The following is a 23,211-nucleotide window of genomic DNA, read 5'->3' on the forward strand; positions in this document are numbered from 1 at the left end:
CAATGCGCGATGCATCACAATATATAGTGTAAGATCCTGAACCTGTAGGCAACAACACTAGGGCTATAGTCAATGCAGTCTTGAGCTTCTAAAAGCTCGTCTCACACTCATCTGACCATTTGAAAAGAGTAACCTTCCGGATTAACTTGGTCAATAGGGCTGAGATAGATGAAAACCCCTCCATGAACCGGCAATAATATCCCGCCAAACCCAAGAAGCTCCGAATCTCTATAGTTGAAGTAGGTCTAGACCAGTTCTAAACTGCCAACAATCTTCTTAGGATCCACCTTGATACCCTCGGAAAACACAACATGACCCAAAAATGTAACCGAGTCTAACTAGAACTCACACTTCAAAAACTTGGCATATAGCTGATGATCCTTCTTCTGAAGTATGATTCGTAGGTTCTGCTCATGCTCTTCTCGACTGTGAGAGTAAAACCAAATATCATCAATAAAGACGATGACGAAAGAATCCATATACGGCTTGAACACTTGATTCATAAAATCTTTGAAGGTTGTTGGAGCATTAGTCAAGCCAAGTAACATCACCAAGAACTCGTAGTGACCACAACATGTTTGAAAAGCTACCTTAGGGACATCCCATGCCCTATTCTTCACATGATGGTAGTCAGATCTCAAATCAATCTTGGAAGAAGGTCAAATAAATCATTAATCATCGGCAACAGATACTTGTTCTTGATAGTGACCTTGTTCAACTAACAATAATCTTTGTACATCCTCATCGATCCATCCTTTTTCTTTACAAATAACACCGGCGCACCCTAAGGTGAAACACTCGGTCTGATGAATCCCTTATCAAGCGAATCTTGTAAATGCTCCTTTAATTATTTCAACTTAGTTAGAGCAATACGGTACGATGGAATAGAAATAGGCTAATTATCGGAACTAAGATAATGCAAAAGTCGATATCCCTATCGAGTAGGATACCCGACAAATCAGTTGGAACCACCTCTGGGAACTCACTCACAACTGGTACCGAGTCTATAGAAGGAACCTTTGCACTAGAATCACGGATATATAAGCCAAATAAACCAAACACCCTTTCTCGACCACACGCCGAGCCTTCAAATGTGAAACCACCCTTCTAGTGGAGTGACCGAGCGTCCCTCTACACTCCAATCTAGGCAACCCCGGCATGACTAAAGCCACAATCTTGGCATGATAATCCAAGATAGCGTGATATGGGAACAACTAATCCATACCAAGAGTAACCTCAAAATCCACCATATCCAACAACAGAATATCAACTACAGTATCAAAACCATTAATGGTAACAACACAAGACCTATACAGCTGATCAACTACTATAGAATCTCCAACCAGTGTAGATACAGAAACAGGAACATCAAGAGAATCACGAGGCATACTCAATGAGAAGAAAAATATAAAGATACATAAGAATATGTAGAACCCGAATAAAACAACACGAAAGCATCTCTATATAGACGGGGATAATAACTATAATAAATGTATCAGATGACTCTGCCTCATGTCTAGTTGGAAATGCATAATAATGGGTTTGAGCCCCACCAACCTGTCCTCCACCTCTAGGACGGCCTCTTACTAACTGTTCTCCACCTCTAACTATCTGACCACCACCTCAAGCTACCTGACCTGCGCCTCTAGCTGGCTATGCGGGTGGTGGATCAATCGATGCCGGAATCATAGCACGATTACCCTATTGTGGCATGCTGCTATGTGACTTAGGGAAAAACTTCGCGACGTGCCTCAGATCCCCACAAGCATAACAATCCCTCATCTGACGTGACAATTGACCCTGGAACTATACCTGTAGACCTAAATAACCATCCTAATAACTCTGAATCAGAGGTGCACTAGCCGGAGCTGAAAGTTCACTATATACTAGCTTCTCAGGATGAGATCCATAAGCATTGTGATTGCTTGAAGAACCATAGGCAACCTGTAGAGTTGAATGAACTGGCCTGATAGGATGGCTTTTACCAAAAGAACCCATTCCAAATGATGAGGCACCACTGAATCCTCTAAATTATAAGGCCTCTTGTCAGAGATCATCTCCCTAGCCTGGCTCATGATGCGCTCGATCCTCATGGTGATCTCCACAACCTGAGTAAAAAAAATATTATCCTCAGTGTCTCTGGACATTTGTAGTTTGATGCCATATATAAGGCCATCTCTAAACCTCATAACCTTCTCCTTCTCAGTAGGGATCAAGATAGCTGGATGGCATGATAATCCACAAATCCGGTCTCATACTGAGTAAAGACCATACTACCCTGCTGAACACGCTCGAACTTACTGTGGAAGTCCTTTCTTTGAGTGAAGGGGATGAACTTCAACAACTGTGAGATTTAAGCCCAAGTGAGAGGAGGTAAACGTGTTGGCCTACCCTAAACATATACCTGCCACCACCTCTTGGCAGGACCATGCATTTGAAACATTATGAAACCAACTCCGTATGACTTCACTATACCCTTGTTATGCATTATCTCATAGCAACAGTCCAAGATATCCTGGGGGTCCTCAGAAGGTGTGAGGAGGCAAAACTTGGTGAACTTGTCCAACCTTCAACGCCCCAGCTGACATCGTGGGTCTCTCCCGGGCTGTGTAGCAACAACAGGCTGAACCGCTCCAACCAGTAGAACTGCTAGGGTCTGATACCCGTGAGCCATCAGCTCTAGAGCGTGAGTAGCGGGAGTTTGAGCTCCTCCCCATGCCTGAGAGATAGCTGGTGCCACAGGAAACACTCCAGCATGTGGCATACTCTCCACAAGTCCAACCATGCAGACTAAGGCGTCTTGAAGCACTACGGTAGCGATGAATCCCTCTGGGACCTGAGTTGGTATAACTGGCTCGGTCGGAATAGGAATCTCATCATCCTACTCTAGATGAGGCTCAATATAAGGTGTCGTTGCACGTGCTCTAGGCTGAGTTCTGCCTCTACCTATAACTCTACCTTCGCCCACCCTAGCAGTGGCTACAACCTAGGGCTCTGGATTTTAATCAGCTGCGGACGTTGTATATGTCTTTACCATTTGTGAGAGAATAAGAGTAAAATGATTCAAACTCAATGATAGAATAAATTTGCGCGATAGAGAAAGAAAGAAAGTGAAGTTTCCTAAAGCCTTATAGACTCTAGAATATAAGTACAGACGTCTTCGCACAGATCCTTAAGACTATACTAAGTTTGCTCATTACTCATGATACCTAGGCAACCTAGCGCACTGATACCAACTTTTCACAATCCGAAATCCCAACCAATCAGGGTCGTGATGGTGCCTAACAATGCTTGGCAGGCAAGCCAACACCCAACAAATAAATAGGAAGAACCAATAACGGAAAGGCAATATCTGATATAAGCACAATAAGTATAAAACCAACTACAAGAAATACAATACTATCCGGAATAAAATGAAAACAGTACAATGAAAATAGGAAACTGACTCTAAAGCCTGCCAACGGAATGCATCTCTACCTTGAATCACCATCCAGTATCCGCTAAGTGCCTCTCAAGAATCCGTAGGTACCAATATCAGGATCTGACAAGAAGTGCAAAAGTGTAGTATGAGTACAACTGACCCAATGCACTTAGTAAGTGTAGTGACGAGGTTAAGACAAGACACCTACTATAAACCTGTGCAATAACATATCAAAAGTAATGGAATAACAAGTAAAGTACCAAACATAGCAATGGGATAGGGACATATAAAAAAGGCAACTATCAAGAACATAAAGTAAAGTATTTGGAGTAAACCTCTTTCACAAGTAATCAACGAAACCACAAAGTCAAGTTCACAATCCAGATATCAAGTAAAAATAATGAAATTATGAACAGTATCACCCTTCGTGCTTTTACTCCCATCCTCACCATATAATATAAATGCAAGTGCACGACATCATCCTTCGTGCTTTTACTCTCATCCTCTCATGATAATAATAATAATAATAATAATAATAATAATAATAATAATAATAATAATAATAATAATAATAATAATAATAATAATAATAATAATAATAAAGCATGTGCACGGCATCATCCTTCGTGATTTATCCCCACTTTCACTCAAGCAATGATATCAAATATGCAACCAAAGCACGTCAACACCCTTCATGCTTTTTACTCTTCCTCTCCAAGAACTTACAACAACACAATAATAAGCAAGATGGGAAGCAAATCAACTTCGACAATAGTACTTGAACACAACTCATCATATGAGAATCTTTCAACAATTAGTGACAACAACCAATCAACAATTTACTCGTTCTCAACACCCAATATCTCAATAATCTCAACATGAGAAGTAACTCGAAAGCGAGTAATCAAAGAATTAACAATCTAGCTAATGCATGGAAGACGTAATACACGAAATAACATGGTACAAGTAAGGAAAATTCCACTCACATGCCTATCCCGTGACTCATGCATATACACTCCTCACCTTGCATAAATATCACCCCAACACATAATTCACATAGCAAATAGACTCAAATCTACCTTATTTTGGAAAAGTGACTGAGATTGATTGAAAACAAGTTAAAGTTGCTTACCAATGAATTTGGGAAGAAATTCCTCTTCAAAATCACCTATAAGGAGTTTAGGGTTTAAAAATGGTGTATGTTGATACCCAATTTTTCCTCAAACTATTTTGAAATTTGCATATATGCCTTCAAAATCACTTTTTATAATAATTGGTATTTTTCCATAATTTCCCATGTTATTATCAATTTATTTTCTAATTTATTCAGTATTTTATATCCAATAATTATTCATAAATTTCATTACAAGTAATTTCAAAGTATTTCTTAGCTCAATATATCATTTTTAATCCTATTAGGATTTAATTATTTCACAAATTAGCCAATTCGGCATTGTTTGGCTATAATTACAACAATTTTGCAAATATAGCATAATTGTACACTTTATGCTATTTTAATTCAATAATCAGTCATTTCATATTTTTCATATTATTTATTACCTTAATTTCACTATTTAGCTTTAATTTTATTTTTATCTAATTATTAGCTATTTTTATTAATTATTTATCTAATTAGTTGGGTATTTAACAAGTAGACACTCTTATTTAAATTATAACCTAAATCAAACCAACCCCAAACCCAATTAAATAATCCATCAGACCCAAGCCCAAACCCAAACCATACCCGACCCAATCCCTGGTCCAATTTGGACCGTTGATGAATTCTAATCAACAGCCCAGATCCCCCTTATCATATTAAACCCTAACGACTACCCCCCCTCCCCGATCTCTCATTTCCCCCTCTCATTTCTCTCTCAACCGACCTCTCCCTCTCTCTATCTCTGGTTCTCTCTAGAACCTTCTCTTCTCTCATCCTCTCCGATGGACCCTGTCCACCTTCTCCGGTCCCCTCCCTTGCCGAAAACCATGGCCTCTCATCATCTCCTGGCCCCTGCTTCACCCCACGCCAGTTTAACACTACCTTGAGGTCCTCAGGTGAACCTTGAGCGGTTCAACTCCTATCCATGGTCTTTCACGCTATTTTCCAGCCATCCATGGCTGTTTGAGTAAGATCTATGGCTTTTCCGGCTAAAAGCGGTAACACTTTAAGGTTTTCTCATCTTCTCTGGGTTCTCTGAAACCCTAACTCTTAAGATTTTCTGATTTATTTTAGATCTGTCTTAGATCTGTGTATATTATGAGCTTTTGTTGTTTTCCTCAAAGGTTTTTTCCGATTTTTCTAAAATAACTCCCCTTCGAACTAGGGTTCTTAAACACCTTTCGAAAATGCTTCTTTCTTCAAATTTTTGTATTAATCTGCAAACGTTTGTTTAAGCTTTTTCCTCTATTCGAGTTATTCTGATAAAAACCCTAATTTCGTCTCTTAAACTTCTTAGATCTGTACAGATCTGAGAAGGATCGAACTTATTTTACTTGTTTTATGGAAAATCTCCTGATTTTCGAGTGGTTTGTCATCTTCCTAAACTAGGGTTTTTGAAAATCTTTTTCTTCGAAACATTTTCTAGTTTTAAGTGTATCTATGTGTTTTGACTGATTTTGTTGAGTTCTTCCTTGACCCTAACTAGCATACGTCGAAAACTCTAATTTTTAGGGTTCTTCGTTTGGTTGTATTAGCATGACTTACTAATTCTCATATTTCTTTTGAGTTCTTGTGATTTCTTGTGCTTTGCCTTGATATGCTTCTACTGAGTTTCTCAGCCTAGACTTACATCAATTCTATGTGCTTGTGTTCATCTTGACTGTTCGCATCAAGATTTGCATCTTTCTTACTAATTCAGTATCATTTTATCTTCATGTTTTGCTAGAGTCGTGTGCTAATTCTTGACTACCCATGTCTTACTCTATTTATATGTTAAACATGCTGACTCTTTTCCATGATTTTCTCTTTGATTGATTCTGAATTCCTTATTACTTGGTGTGATTTGAACATTTCCCTTTAGACCCCCGACCCCTACCTTTCAACTTAATTTGATTAGTTGCTTGCCTTAATTAATTTTCCTTGCCTTGTCTGCATTGCTACTGATTGTCTCCTTAGTTTGAAAACTTTCTGAACCTTGCCTTAATTACATATTCTATACTGGTACTATTTTTGAAATCTTTCCTTATTTGTTATACTCTAGCCGTGTATGATTTCTTTCCTTACTTGCCACCTACTCTTTACCATTTACACTGACTCCCTTAATTAAAGGGAGATTCGAACCAATTTTATACTGAGTTCTATAATTACTGAAAAATTGATTCTTGCCTTATTTTAACTAGTTTTCAAACTACTATATAAATGACTCTCTTCTACAGTCTTAAGACACAAACAACAGTTCAGAATACACACACACACACACTCAAACTCTCTCTTCTTTCTCTGCCACTTGTGCTAGCTGCTTGTCTAGCCGGCTGAAAGCCAAGGTCAGACTGTGGAACTCTACTTGCTTTACTGTCTGCACTTTACTTCTTCAACTGGTATGTCTCTATTTTAAATTTGAAACTCAACTTTATGTGTTCCATGCCTATACATCCATGCTTGCTACTGTACTAGTTATTCAATTTGTTTCTATGATTGATGTTGTCAAGCATGTCTAAATTCTTGCCTTGTGTGTAATCATCATATCAGACTTTACTTAGTTCTTTGATACTTGTCCAGCATGTTCACTTAGTTCCCTTACCCCTCCCTAACTGGTATAACCATGTAGTGTCAAACTTTGTTCAACAAAACCCTTGTTTTCAACATGATCCTGCTTCACTCTTCCCTATGTTTTAAATGTCTGTTACCATGACTGATTTGTTCAATGGATTCATAGTTGTTCTGTATATTTGTTGCATCAAATGTTTCCCCATTTATGTGGTTTCAAACCTGTATGTTCCCAATGCCTCCTTTCCCTGTTTGTGTTTGCACTATGATTTGTTTTTGAGTTGTTGATTGTCCTGTTTCTTTTCTTTTCACTAAGGCAAACTCTTCTACTGCCTTCCGAAACTTATTTCAAACTAATCACTTTCAAAACTGTTTCCAACTCAACTCTTTTAAATCTATGTCAAGCACTCTCACACATACTCTTAGGCCACTAGGTTCTGCCCCCTTTTGTGTGAGCCTTGCCTTGGGACCCTTGAGTTCCCTCTGAACTTGGACACATAAAAGCTGGCCTTTCCACACTGCACTTGCTCTGTCTTGGTTATGCAATCTGGGTGTGAGCACTGCCCGGGATCCCTAGAGGTCCTTAGAGAACTCTGACACACCCAGATATGAGAAAGACTGTGGAACAATCTTAGCACTTGAGGTGGTTTATTACATAACTTAGGGAGGAAGTCCTAATCAGGTGCTGATAGTCTGGGCCTGTTTCAGGCTCTCTATAGTGTAATTTTTTACTTTTCTTATGTAATTCATTCACATGGTCTGTAATAATTTGTAAACGAATATTGGGGTAATTAGTAAAAAGGGCGGGCATTTACATGTTTGTGGGGTAAGGCGGGTAGAAACCATGCCTATAAGACTTTACATTTTTTACTATGTTTGCCTTACCATGTTAGAAACCATGCCTATAGGGTTTTACTGTACTTGCCTTACCATGTTAGAAATCATGTTTAATAGGTCTCAAAATCAATTTCACAAATAGATGTCATGCCTATAGGATATAATTTAATCCAGCTTTTGTTATAACAAGTGTTACATGTTTTCTTTCATTGGTCATCATGCCTGCCAAGCTTCTGAAATCAGTGTTAAACAACTAGATGTCATGCCTATAGCGGATAACTTTAGAAATTCTGCCTATAGATCTCAATTAGTTTAGTTAAATAAATCAATCCAGTCCACGTTTTAGTTCGTTTCGAAACTGGTTTAATTAACGATTTATTTTCTCTAAAACAAGTTCTTTCAAAAACTGCGTTGATTTGTCATTAGATAGCATGCCTATAAGGACTCAAGAGTCCGCTTTAAGAAACCTGCCTTGTTTCACAATATAAAATGTAGTCATATGTGTTTCGTGCCTAGGCAAGCCTTAGGCAATCAACTTTAACTAAAACCAGAACCGTCTTTGTGATTACTGTTTAACTGTCAACGTGTTAAAACCAGTAGGCGAGCCTGATTCGGACTTCTTTTCATGTAATAAATCTAGTTTTATTGTTATCACTTAAGTACCTTGTTAGGATCTGAATGTGGACCTTATCGGTGTATGAGTCGTGCTGTCTGTGTGCATTACTTGTGGAGATATATCTGAGCCTTCTATCTGTTTTTTGTGTTTTCCCCCCTAAATGCAGTCCTTGTGTTCTTGTTTGTCGTCTAGTATTTTGCCTTTAAACTTGAGGGTCTGCCCAGAACCCCCACCCCTTTTATAGGATATGAGTCCTAAATTTCTCCGGGACTAATAGGAAGGGACAGGTAATAGCATGGCGAGACCAACCTTCGCTTTAATTACCTTCACGGGGCGGGAAAGGATAGATATGGATATGATGATCGGTGCGCTAATGCCATGCGTAGCCCCTTTCTAAGGAGTGATTACCGGGCATTGTACTGATGTGATCCTATAGGCTAACCAACCGAGGACACTCCTTTACATTCACAAATACGCTTAGATTGTACTTCTTTTTATTGACTATTTTTTTCAAGCATCTGTGTATTTAAACTTAAATCCCCTACTATTTGAGTCATACTTGTTTATCTGCTAGTTGTACAAATTGACACAAAAACTGTCTGGTCGGGAACCACACTAGTGGATCCTGAGGGGTGCCTAACACCTTCCCTTTAGGATAATTTCAAGCCCTTACCCTGTCTCTGGTTATCAAACGTAGTTATAAATGAACCCAATAGGTGCCCTAATGCATCTTAAATCGTTAGGTGGCGACTCTTCAAAAATGCAAACCCCTTTCCCAAAGGGAACGAGTTGTCCCATACCAAAATGTCATGAACCCGATTCCGCGAGAAAAAAAGGGGGGCGCGACAGTGTAAAATGAGCTAAGTCCTGAAATACCCATAGTTTGTTCGCAATGCAGATGTCCGCAAATGCGAACTCTTGTTCTCAATTGGGATGTCCGCAAATGTGAACCATTGATCGCAAAAGCAATTGGTTCCACAATGCCCCAGATGTCAGAAATACGACTATTTCTTCGCATTTGCGAAGGACGCCTTCATCGCAAATGCGACCAAAGCTTTGCATATGTGAAGCTTCTTGCCCTAGATCAGTTGTCGCAAATGCGACTCCAAAATCATAAATGCGACCGCCCCGAGTCTGCAAATGTGATTCTTCCTTCTCAAAAATGAGGTCTTCAGTCCTCATTCCAATTCTGCAAATGCAAACACTTACTCGCAAAAGCAAAGATCGCATTAGCGAGCAGTACCTCGCAAATGTGTGATCGGCAGCACACACCAACTACTACTCGGCTATTCCAAAACCATGCGCAAACCAACTAAAACTCACCCGAGCCCCGTGGGATCTAATTCGAACATCCACACAAGTTTAATAACATCATAAAAATTCGCTCGCTAACTCAAATTTTCAAAATAACATCAAATATCAATAATCGATCATCAAAACTCAATATTTTTAATTTTTGAACTTAATTTTTCAATGTTCACCTAAACGCCCTCGGGTTACCCACGACCCCAATCAAACATGCTTACGTATCGAAAAATATCATACAAACCTACCAGAAAAGTCAAAATACCAATCCGAGGTCGTTTACCAAAAAGGCTGGTCGTGGTCAGCTCAAGTGGTTTTTAAAGCCAAAAATCTAATTTTTTTTAATATTCACATAAGCTTTCCGAAAAATAGCACAACCCACGCATGCAAGTTATATATCATCAAGCTAAGTTACGGAAGGTCTCGAAACATAGAAAAGGGAGCCAGTACTCAAAACAACCTATAGAGTTGACACATATAGCCAAGAGAAAATAGGGCCCACAAGATAATCGCATATCAATCAAGTTGCAACCTTCATTTTCAATACCTGCTTTCAAGGGACATTATAGTTTGATTTTGATACTCACGATCTTTAGTAAGATTACTCGTAATCAATCCAGAGAACACAGAGCACATACAGACTAATAAAGATCAATAAGGCAGATTCTGAAGAACAAAAAATCCTAGAAAACCAGACATTAATCTTACAAGTGGCATCTTAGAAGTTAAAAGTAATGTAGAGTTTCATTGGTAACCATTTGAACTTATCCTATGTCACAACGGCGAAAAATGATTGTAGCAACATCCAGAAAGTACACATAGTGGATTCAACCGCATTCAGAAATAGCGGCAAAAAGTGGATCTGACTGCATACATTTCACTAATGACAAAACCAAGATAGAAGCATGAAAAAAAACCCCGAAAAATTACAAAGGAGTAGGAATTGAACCCAAAAGAATACGAAAGGATAGAAAAGGATTAGGAGAAAAGAGAACAAAATCGGGGGGAAAAATTAAAAAGAAATAGTCTAGAGAAGATAAAGCGAACAACTCCATACTTTATTAAGTATTTTGAAGCTATACCCAAAATTTTATTCTTCTTAATTAGGCTTAACACCCCGATTAGTGTTACTACCCAGCTAAGATCGAGAAGCATTTAGAGGTCGTTTGGTAGCTGGTTAGAAGAAAGGTTATTCATGTATAAGAGGTAACATAACTTATACCATGTTTGGTAGGCAATAGTTATTTTGTATAAAATTCTGCATAACTAATACCCTGTTTGGTTGACATTTTTCAATTATGCATAAATAATACATGTATAAGTTATGAGTCAATCTGTGTATTATTTTATGCGGGGTAGAAGATGTAATAACTAATATATGTATTAGTAATACATGGATAAAATATTAAAATGACAAATTTACCCCTATCACTTTACACATAAGGCTTCCTTATTTCTCTGCCAACCCGTCAACAGATTTCACTTGCTTTCACTTGCCAACTATATACCTTGTCTTCTCTCATTTTTAAAGAACAAACTAGCAAAAGTAAACTGGAGAAGCTACTAGAAAATGGAAATACCAAAACTAAGAAGTGAAAATCAAATATGTCTAAACTTCACATAGTTCAGTAGTATGACGAAGAAGTGAAAGTAACACCCAAAGTTCCTAACTTAGTTGTTTCCTACATAAATGGAAAGAGAGAAAAAACAATGCAAAAGAAGGTCAGGGGTATAGTTGTAAACAAGCATTTTACTTTAAAATTTATATAATGTATATCAATTTCTAATACAACAAACCAAACATTCAAAAAAATAATCTCTGCATAACTAATACTTGCATAACTAATCCCTGCATTACTTATCCCTGCATAACTAATCCCTGCATAACTAATACATGTATAACTAATACCTGCATAACTCTAACCGGCAACCAAACGACCCCTTAGGCTTCAGAGAAAAGAAAACCAACAATGAAATTTTTTTGCATGTGGGCTGAAGCTACTGGAAAAGGGGAAAAAGGAGGGACATAGTAAGAGAAAGATACAATACATGAAATTTGAGGTTGAAAATGAAGGAATTCACAGTCAAAAAAACCAAACGCTAAACAATTATGAGCTATATTGCCATGAACTAAAATACAAAAGAACATTTTCTCTATATGTTGGAAATGGTATACATTTTTTATGCTTACAGATTATATCAAAAGTCAAAACTAAGATAGGAGAAGGTGGTAAAAGGAGACAAGAAAGATAAAGAAAATTATCTTAAAATACCTACAATCTCTTAATCCATTCAGACATAGCATAAAACAGGTACAAAGGAAGAGAAGACCTATATAAATGAAATCAATTAAAGTGAACTGTAACTAAGTTTTAGTCATTAGTATGTTTAATTTGAATCTAAGGTTTCGTAAAATGTTTTTTGTCCGTATGGATATCCAGTTCCAACTAGCTTGAATTGAGGCGTTTATACACCGTTTATACAGCAACCCGAACAGTAGCGCATATTATGCAGATGTAGGACAAAGAATAAGGGTTCCTATATAACTTCTCTTATTCTTCTTTAGGAAGGAATTTCTTAATGGCAAACACTAGTATCAACATCATGAATCCTGCTGCATTGACAATAGAATCATGAATCATATGACACGAGCTTAAGACATTCACATGATTAGAAATTTCGAGTAAAATAACACAAACAGCTAAAAGCACAAAGGACATAGTAGCAGTGCTACATCTTATAGTCGAAGATACAAAAAAAATATTTACAAGTATAGTTTTTCCAACACCTTAGAGTGTTCATACATCTCAATCCCATTTGCTATAGCTGGGAGCAGCTGTAGAACGGAGTGAATGTAGGGTCATTGGTTTTATTAAGCTGCTTCAGCAAATCCAACTCTGAGTTTGCCATAATCGAAGACGGTGTGATATCGACCCATGAAAATATCACCCAAGATCCTGTAACAAAAGGAATAACATAGAGAACTCAGTGAACAAAAGAATTGCTGGCTCGGGTTTAATTGTGCCGTAGCTCTATAATTCGGATTAAGCTTATTGTTGGATTAACTGCATTGCTGATAGTTATCTCAAAAAACATAATTATACACTAAAATAGAGAGAACATATAAAGATAACTTTACCAGAGAGGTCCGCGGGGAGGAGGAATGTCCAAGCCAGTGAAACCACTAATACACTGTGCCTTAGCACCCTCGCCCACCTTGAGTATGTACTGTCACGGGAAAAGAATACAAAATTAGAACATAGATCAGTCTAGGTCAGCAAGCTAAACAGACAACTGAAACAAGTAAAACAGAACCACATATCAGATTACAACTTTACTCTCAATCTTGAATAAAATTTGTTGAAAGGGCAGGAAAAGACTAGAGTGATGGTCTGGTAAAGAACAGTTTTGCGTATGGTCAAGTGATTTGGTGTAAAAAAAAAAAAATTCCTTTGTAAGATGTGGTCTATCCTGAATTATTCAAAGCTCGACCTCTTTATGTTTACTAAACCACAAAACAAACAAATTTAGAAAAAATGTGAATGATCAAATTGATTTGGTGTACACTTGATGAATTTTCTTCTTTGTAAGATTTGTTCTACGCTGAATCATTCAGAGATAATTTTTTTACACTTCCATAAAAATAGCAAAGAGTAACTTTTTCACGGCACAAAGATCTTATGCAGGTTTTCTTAGATTACTTAGTTGGAAAATGAGACATCTAAATTGATGTAAAATCGAAATAGTCACAACCTCAAAATATAGAAGTACTTCTTGATGACAACAAACATCTACTTCTCTGTAGAAACTAAAAACCTTAAACACTAGAATCGGTTTTGTAATATGACAATTAGTTGAAATGCCACAAAAAGACTCTATGATGAGCCGCTTAATTTTTTTCTCTCTTTGACAATGTTGAATTACAAGAGGGATAGCAAAGTTTATTACTGTCAAAGACCATTATAAAGCATACCTCATTCGGGGAGAGATCAAACACTTTGCCACCAATTGTGAAAGAGACTTTAGGCATTGAAGAAAGCTTTCCACAGTCAACAGCTGATTCCCCCAATGGGCTTGGGAGACGCTCGCAAAGCTGTCAGTCAGTCAGCAATCTTTTCAAAGAAAAGGAGAAAATTGCAGTGACAGATGTTTTACCTCATTCACATAGTTTAATATGCGATCTTGAGTCTGGTTTTGTCTCAGTTGATTCTCCATCCATATGACTGCCATTTCACAAGCAGAGCACATACCATCCTGCAGTCCTGTGGATCTGCCAGCTTTCTCGTTTACAACACTCTCAATTCCCATACTGCAGAAAAAAGGCCTCAGAATTATTCAGTATTTATATCAACATTATGGATTAACAAAATGCACAATATGTTCACGTGAAGGGGCAGAGAGAGCCTGAAGACTAACCTAACTCCGCGGTTTCCATCAAAAGTGCATACTCCAACCTGTGAACAAATCTTCTTTGGATGTGCCTGTTTAAATGCGGACCAATTAGATAACCGGGAAAGGCAACTAGATTGCCAAGTGTCATTTTGCTGTAACTGCACAGGAAAAGTCATATCAAACAAATGAAAATGCAGTTACACAGTTGAATTCTCACCTCTGCTAACAGCAAATCCATGATCGTCTGCCCGTACTGCTCCACTACAGATTTGCATTGTTGGCTAGCAACTCCAGAAGCTCCAATGGCTTGATTAATCATAGTGATTATGGTCTGTACGGAAAGGGGTGGGTTTAAGATTGCTCAACCTTGGATGTGTTTTTATCGTACAATTGTAGACAAGGGCGTACAGCTGAACTTTTAGTAAGCGGTGTCGAATAATTTTTTTAAAATTATTATTCTAAATTACATTATGTATGCTTAAACAACTTGTTTTATGTTCTCACCAAAAAAAAAAACTACTTTTATGCATTCAAATAAAATTTTTATCACTTATAGCGTGGAAGTCTACTCTTGATGCAATGGACTCCCCAAAGCCGTCATGTCCCACAGATTTAGTTGTTTTTTAAGATGATATTGAAGGTTCAACTCTATATAAACTCTAGTTTTTAAAAGGACCATGCTAAAAATTTTGAAATCAAAAAATGCCTTCCGTTTAGGTCGATCCCACAACATCAAGTCAAGTAGGGAAAAAACAGGGCTTGACCATTACACCAGAGACAGCTACACGCATAAATGGTCATTTATAATTTATATTACGTTCTGTTTTCCCCCCACATATATATGTCTACATAGTAAATTTTTTTGACCAAGCGGTGTCGGATGACACCGTTTGGGTAAATGTGCGTCCGCCCCTGATTGTAGAGACAAAAGGCAGCAGATTTTTACTTCATTTATATTGTCAACATTTCCAAGTCCACAGGATAAAACCTGGCTACAGTTTTCGGGTTGGATAATTTTCTTTCAAATAGAAGAGGGGTAAATAAATAAGTCGACAGAACACCAGGACTAAAGCAGAAGTAAAAGCATCATCCTCATTGAAACGTAATAAAAGCAAGTAACACAAAACAACAAGTACCTACTGAGGCAGCTTTACACATTAAACTGAAAGACACGGAAGAGAAAGCAGATTTACAGACTTCGGCCCAGTGATAAGCTAAGATGGTATATCCAAAGGTAACCTCAGAAATGTAAAACCAATTTCACTACCATCCTCTCTGTGATGAAAAATTAAAACACAACACAGATCAGATGATGGATTCGTGCTATTTAACTCATGAATCTTAGGAAAATGTTACTTTTCTTGCTGAGCAAGCTGTTGAAGTTTCAAAGGAAAAAGGAAATCAGTAATCGAATTTCGGTTGGCTTTGATGGTGGAAACAAATAACAAAAACACAACAAAAAAGTGATATGTCCAAAATCAAGGCTATAGATAATACCGTTGGACCAGCCAAGAGAGAAGTCCCTGAATCCGCTATTGCAGAGCACCCACTTTCACAGTAACCTACACCCGACATGTTCATGTTAAAAACTCAAAGCAAGGGAAAATTCTATATCCAGGCACATAGCCTTCATCTATATTCCCGAAATCCGGCAATCCAATTCAAAAGGTACAGAGCGAAACATACCAGTAGCTTTACCATCGATAAGAACATCACCCATATCAAACTGCCAATCATATTACTAAGATTAAGAAAGCATTTGTACAAAACATGAACATACATAGTACTGCCAATCATATTACTAAGATCAAGAAAGCATTTGTACAAAACATGAACATACATAGTATCGAATTGACGGAATGACAAACCTGCCAATAACCTTTCTGTGTGACTGGGACATAAGTTATTTCTCCCTTATAGTGATTAGGATCAACCCCACCAAATACGATTTCTCCTCCTTGTTCTTCCTCCGTATTTCGGTTGAGCCAAAATGAGAAGACAGGATCCTTAATAAGACCCTGTTTGACCATGTTGTACCTGGAAAAGACAGGAGATGCTGCCCAGATGAATGTCAAATCAAATTTAAACAGAAAGAGATATCCAGCATATCCTGCATTTATGGAAATCTAATCCTTCAATGTGTTAAACCTAAAAGAGAGCAAAGTAAATACTGTCCACGTACCAAACTGGAACAGCATTTCCAACTGAAATCTCCTGGAATCCAAGACCCAATATACCGTCAAACTTGGCTACCAAAAATGTCACGCTGGGTTCTCTGGTTGCCTCAATAAATTCCTAGTACATGAACACCTTGAGATGTAAGATTTCTACTTTCAAGACACTTAAAACAAGTGAGGAGCTTCACTCACCTGATCTGTTACAACAAGGTCACCAACTTTGACGTTATCTTGACTGAAGAATCCAGAAATAGCTCCACTACCATACTGAATTGCAGCAGACTTCCCTATATGGCAAATCAAAAATTTATCATGAACTAAATCACATTAAAATTAGTATGCCAAATACGATCTCTGTCTTGTGGAAACATTCAATAAGTTCTAAATGCTGTTCATTAAGGTATGAGTGACCTAGTGTTCTTAAAAGCAAAACGTGCAACAAAATAAAACAAGGTCCACGGACTTGCAGTGAATAGCGAGAAGTGAGGCACACAATTAATAGGAAACAAGAAAATATCAAACATTTATTAATTTACTCTACAAATAAAAATCAAATTGCAGTAAAATAACTAATTTCAGCATCCAATATACAATAATCCCCGTATTAATGCAACTCCTCAAAATTGAGGTTCAAAGAAGCAACCAGTTCTAGTTGGAATCATTTTGTGCAAATGCCAACATTAATCCAACTTCTAAAAGTTGAGGTTCAATGAAACAATAAATTCTCGTTGGAATCACTTTGTGCACCATTATTTGAAGCGCAAACTTCTCTAAAGCGCATGGCTTCAGCGATGAAGCGATAGCCCTTGCTGTATCGCTTCATAACTTTAAATGACCAAGTAATGGCTTTCAATAACACTGGAGTGAACACATCTGGAAAACCAATTCAATTGCTACAGACTGTTCAATCCATTTTCTTTGAGCAACATATATAATTGTAATAGAACAAAAAATCAAGAATAACTAGTTTTCTGCGGAAACTTTCTTATGTCACAGACATGCTAAGACATGGATACAAAACTTAGTTAATAGGGAAGAAGAAATACCACCTAAAAGGCATTGCAGAGGTTAAAACTATACAACTCGCAACCAAAAAGCACCAATCGCAGCGAGAGATAAGGATATTGGTGTTTCTTTTCCGGAACCTCACTAGTTACACTAATATACTAAGAAACATAACATAAACAGCCTCCTTTTATGTCTTAACAGTCAACTACATGTACTCATCATTTAACTTTTCCAATGTAATCCCTTGACACACCGTGAGAAACACATAAGGACAATACATAAAGTGTTCCAAAATAAACAAGATGGCACATATTCTAAACAATAACCGGCATTAGAAGGAAGCATATATATGTTTCATGCAGCAATAAACAAGCAAATGGTAGAGAGAAGCAATATACAAAAATAGAAACATAACATACCATTCTTCTTATAAGTACTTGAGTCGCTTGATTTGTACTTGGAATGAAAGAAACAGGGAACCTACACCAAGATAGGCAGTCATCAACTTTTACATCACTCTAGATGGATGTTCAATGTTATCATTTGTATCATTTGCATGTATAGAAGCTTACAGAGAAATAGCACTTCGACGACGGCACCCACAAATTCGAGCTACCTGTGTCAAAGATTACAGTGAACTTCTGAGGTGGAGTGCCTACACCAATCTCCCCAAAGTATTGAGCATCCATATAGTTCTTCAGTGCTACAATGTCTGTATCCTCAGAGTCCCCAAGTTTACCACGGAAGTTATACTTCCTAATAGACCCCCTCAAAAAATCCCCTTCCTTTGACTCAATGCGTGCAGCAAGCCGGTTATTTTGATCAAATTTCATTTTTTTCAAGCCAATTCTCATCAAGCCATCATTGGATGAGGAGGCCAAAGGAAAGAACAGTGCTGAGAGAAACAGGGCAACAAGAAATGCTTTTGCTCCCATATTGATCTGTATTGAGTTCATCACTTATTTTAGCCAAAAGAACATATTTAACCAAGAAGAAGAAAGTTATTCCTCTTAATAAACCATCAAAACCTCTAAAACATGATATATTCAAAAGACAAATCACTTGTGAATTCAAGGTTTAGTCAGGCAGAAAATTAGAGGAAAATGCTAAGTACTAACACCAGCACAAATCCTATGTCAAGTTGCAAAAACTATTTTAACAAATTCAAGCAACAGCATCAATCAATTAAGCAATTAGGCCTCAATTCGAAAAAACTGAATCATCTACATCCATTACCCACTATTCGGGCACAATTCAGTGGCAAGTAGTATTTGAATCAAAGAATGGAAGCTTAAAGATTGAAACTTTGTACAATTTCTGTCCTTTTAACAATCTTATCACCTAAATAAACATCTAGCTAAAAAACCAACAACACAGAAAAGGAAAACAAAAAAAGGAGTACATGAAATAAGTCTTCTATTGCTAACCAAAACACAGCCAAGAAATCTAGGAAACTCCGAAAAGATAGACAAATGTGTAATGAAACTAACCCCAAAACCTCTGATATTCTATAAAAGAAAATCGAATAACAGATAATACGAATGTACGAAACGCAAGAATTAAAAAGGGTAACAGCATTACTAACCAGTTTGATGAAGCAATGAGAGGAAAAAAAGGTGAATGAGAAGAAAAACTATAGAGATGCTGCATGTATAAATAGGAGAAAGAATACCAGCTTGTTTGGATGGTTGTTACACATTGTATCCTATTGTATTGTTTTTTTATAACAATGCTTGTTTTGATTGTTTAGTTAAAATTGGTTGTATTATATTGTTAGATCTATTATTCCGGAACAATGAAAACTTCTATTTTTTTTAAACAACCGATTTGGTGTGGTGGGATTATTTCCTATTTTTCTTTCTAATTATTCCCTAACTTATTACTTTATAATTCTATTTTACCCTTTACCTTTTTTATTTTAAAAAATAGCAAAGTCATATAATTCTATAGTAGAATTCTACGTGAAGTCTAATAACCTATATAAATTCCCAAAGACAGCATCCCAAATATAACCTATATACCTGAATAACCTATATACGTGAAATTTCCAACTCTTTTGGTATATGTTTTCCCTTACTTTTGTTTCATTCTTTCTTCTACTTTGACTTGTAATTCCAATTCTAATTACTTTATCTCCAATTAACTTTGTGATATTGGTTGTTTTCAAGTGTGCAAAGTATTATTATTTATCTTTATTCTGCCAACTCCTTCATTCGTTTCTTTATCATCGTTGTTAAATTTTTATGATCTAAATTTTGCATGGAGTCTACTTAATATTTTTATTATTATTATGATCTAATTATGAATATAGTGTACTTTAATTATTTTTAATATTGTTAACTTGTCCACTAATTTCAATAGAATTTGTATGAATTTAATTGCTTAATTTATATATAAGACATAATTGGTGATAAATATAGAAAGGGGTTTTGTTAAATAATTTTATGCGTAATTCTTGATAAATTAAATATTTAAAACAATTGAGGGTATTTTTGTAAACTTATCCGTCACAGTACAGTACGATACAGTCAAACCAAACAGCAACATGTTATTTAACAACATCATATAATACAATCTATCCAAATATTGTATTCACAAAATGATACGATACAATACGATACATTAAAACGATGGTAACAATGATCCAAACAGAGTGTAAAAGAAAGAAACGGTGTTTCAAAGAACTAGTATAGTACCCGCGCGATGCGCGAAAAATACGAAGAAAAAAATATAATAAAATTATTAACTTAGTTGCTTAACCACCTCATATATTTATAACTTGATCAATCGTAAAATTTAAACCATTTGATCGATTCCTCATTAATCTTTAAATCCTCATTAATATAGATTCCTCATTAATTTTTGATTAGAAAAGAGGCAAAACAATTGTAAAGTATTATATACATCAGAATTACATATAACCAAGCAAAGAGCGTAAAGTAATGTGTGTATTCATGTTATTCCTCTTCTAAGACATTGGATATGTCATTAAAGTTGCATTATTGAAGGAATAAGTTTGCGTTATTCCATTATGTTATTTATCTTATCTAATGCTCTTAAGAAAAAAAAAAAAATTAAATGACAGGTAATGTTGCAAAGAAATAAAAAACTTTCATTAATTAAATAAATTACATGTAGTCATAGAGACGGTTCTCCCACTCTGCTTCAAATTTAAGGACATAAACCCAAAAAGATTCACTTGGCCACACCTCGTGATAAATGTCAGTTAAAATACTACCTAAAAGTTGTCCAAGTGAATCTACTAAAATTGATAATGCTTCCCAATCATATAGTATAATTTTGTCTATAGCATCTATAAGTGCATCTCTCATATAGTATGATATAATCATATAACAATTTCGAGGAGCAAAACAAATCTATGTATAATGAAATAACAATTCCGAAAACCAAACCGAATTAGCAAGGTAACAACATAGTTAAAATACCTTTTCATCTTGTAGAACCAATTCAATCGAGAATATAGTGCCTGGATTAAAATGATTCGGTACTTCCCACAAACGGACAACACGAACTTTTAACTTCCATTGCATCTTCGAAATTGTTATATCCTTGATGAAATCAATGTGAGTAGCCATCTTTTGCATAGGACGTAAGTTTTCTTGAAATCTTTATAGAAGAAGGAACATTAGGATTGAAGATCGTGTAGTTGTGGAAGAAATATATATTTTCACTTTTGAACAGTTGCTACCCAATATACAAAATCGTGGATTACACAGTTGAAGCAATCAAAATCGTGGGAAAGTCAGTTGAAGGGTTTTGAAGGCTATTCCTATATTTGAGTAAGCCGTTAAATTTTAAGAAATAAAATAATTTAATCATTTAAAAAAATTAAAAAATCAAAAAATTAAAGAGAAGTTGGGAACGGCAGTTTAAAAGTCACGGTTAGGAAGGATTTTGAACNTTAATTTATATATAAGACATAATTGGTGATAAATTAGGAGAAAGGGGTTTTCTTAAATAATTTTTATGCGTAATTCTTGATAAATTAAATATTTAAAACAACTGAGGGTATTTTAGTAACTTATCAGTTACAGTACAGTACGATACAGTCAAACCAAACAGCAACATGTTATTTAACAACATCATACAATACAATCTATTCAAACATTGTATTCACAAAACGATACGATACATTATAAAGCGATGGGTAACAATGATCCAACTAGAGTGTAAAGGGAAAAAAAAAAAAAAAAAGACTTTCGGACCCACCAAGGTTGAGATCAGCTACTACTATTTCTCAAAAAATTCCCAAGCGTTGGTTCTTCTGAAATATCTAATATAGCATTTTTGGTCCCTCAATTATTGATAAAAACTCTGATTTTAATTCTTGTGAAATTTTTGTAAGCACATTTAATTTTAAATGTATGTATATTTTTTGTCCTTTGTATAGAAAAAATTAAATATTTAAACTAGTTATAAACTGTATTGTCTTCAAATATGAAGTAACAGTACAATATAGGTAATAAAATGATTAATAGTTTCTTAAATTTGTAAGATCATAAGAAGAGAAATAAAAATATACATTTTAAATAAGTAAAAAGATAAACATGCTTAATTAAATATCATAAGGACTAAACTAAAAATTTGTCAATGGGACAAAAAGCGGAAATATCTCAGTGTAGATCATTCTTTCGCTTTCACGAGATTCTTGTTTAGGGAAAGCTATATTAAGGAAGCAAAGAATATTTCGTTAGGAGAAGCAACTTGATCTGAACCGATGGGTTTTGAATCAACGGTGGAGAATGCTTTCTGAGGAGTAAAGGTTGGGAAATAAAGGAATAAAGTGGGCCCGTGCTGAAATATAGAAAAAAGGAAAATGGTCGGCTACAAGGATGGAATAACGTGACGGAAAACGACATTGGAGTTGGGGGATTAATATATAATGGGGCATAACAGAACCCTTACGTGGCGGAAATGCATGCAAAGCACGCCACACTTCCCTTTTGAGGTCAGTCATCTCCCTTTTAATTTATTTTTATTATATTATTGTTTTTATCCTAACAATGAGAATAAATTTCATACAACAGTGTTTGTATGCATCTTTCAACATTACAATTACTAACTAAAGCAATTAAGTATTTATTATCTTTCATTAGAATAGTTACTTAGACAAATGAAAAAAAATTATCTAACAGCTTTTATCAATATTAAATTTAAACTCTACAATTTTATAATTTTTTCTTACTTATTATCGTAAAAATAGCATGGTGTAGCCAGTTTTCGGACTGGTCATTCAAAAATAGCCAGCGTTTACCAAGTCAATGAAAAATAACCACTATTTTGCTGCAACAGAGACCGGTCCAGCATAATATACTGGAGTTCGGTGCACCTGTGTATGAACTTTCAGCATATTATGCTGGACCGGTATACTTTGCTGGCTCCAGTATAATATACTGGAGACTGGAGCACCGGTGCTCCAAACTCCAGTATATTATGCTGGACCGGTATATTATACTGGAACTCCAGTATATTATGTTGGAGTATTTTTCCGGGTTTTGAACAGTGTTTTCGTTCAGATTTATCTTTACATGAAAAGTGGCTAAATTTCAATTACTTTTAAAATTGGGCTATTTTTGAACGACCACTTGTAAATCTGGCTATTTTTGAATTTCTTCCCTTATTATCGATTGTTATGCCTCATGTTTGAGTGCAAATCTTTTCTTACAAAAAAAAGGTCATGTCTCGCTGCTTCATATTCGCAATAATAGATCTTTTTCCTTTTTATCTT

The 23,211-nt window shown here is 36.0% G+C and overlaps 2 protein-coding genes across 2 annotated transcripts; both read right to left on the bottom strand.

Moving 5' to 3' along the window:
• On the bottom strand, window positions 339-1,388 carry LOC109231455 (RNA-directed DNA polymerase homolog). Its single transcript, XM_019397118.1, has 2 exons — window positions 1,236-1,388; window positions 339-647 (listed from the first exon to the last, which is right to left on the bottom strand). Exons 1-2 carry the CDS (start codon window positions 1,386-1,388, stop codon window positions 339-341), a joined length of 462 nt encoding a protein of 153 aa, XP_019252663.1.
• On the bottom strand, window positions 12,479-19,147 carry LOC109230803 (aspartic proteinase-like). Its single transcript, XM_019396241.1, has 14 exons — window positions 19,048-19,147; window positions 18,035-18,403; window positions 17,882-17,942; window positions 16,647-16,741; window positions 16,460-16,572; window positions 16,146-16,314; window positions 15,964-16,003; window positions 15,775-15,839; window positions 14,495-14,608; window positions 14,302-14,366; window positions 14,041-14,194; window positions 13,859-13,978; window positions 13,025-13,113; window positions 12,479-12,842 (listed from the first exon to the last, which is right to left on the bottom strand). The coding sequence occupies exons 2-14, from the start codon at window positions 18,395-18,397 to the stop codon at window positions 12,758-12,760; spliced, it is 1,533 nt and encodes a 510-aa protein (XP_019251786.1). The 5' UTR covers window positions 18,398-18,403; window positions 19,048-19,147; the 3' UTR covers window positions 12,479-12,757.

Source organism: Nicotiana attenuata, chromosome 8 (genome assembly GCF_001879085.1).
Source record: "Nicotiana attenuata strain UT chromosome 8, NIATTr2, whole genome shotgun sequence".
NCBI lineage: Eukaryota > Viridiplantae > Streptophyta > Magnoliopsida > Solanales > Solanaceae > Nicotiana > Nicotiana attenuata.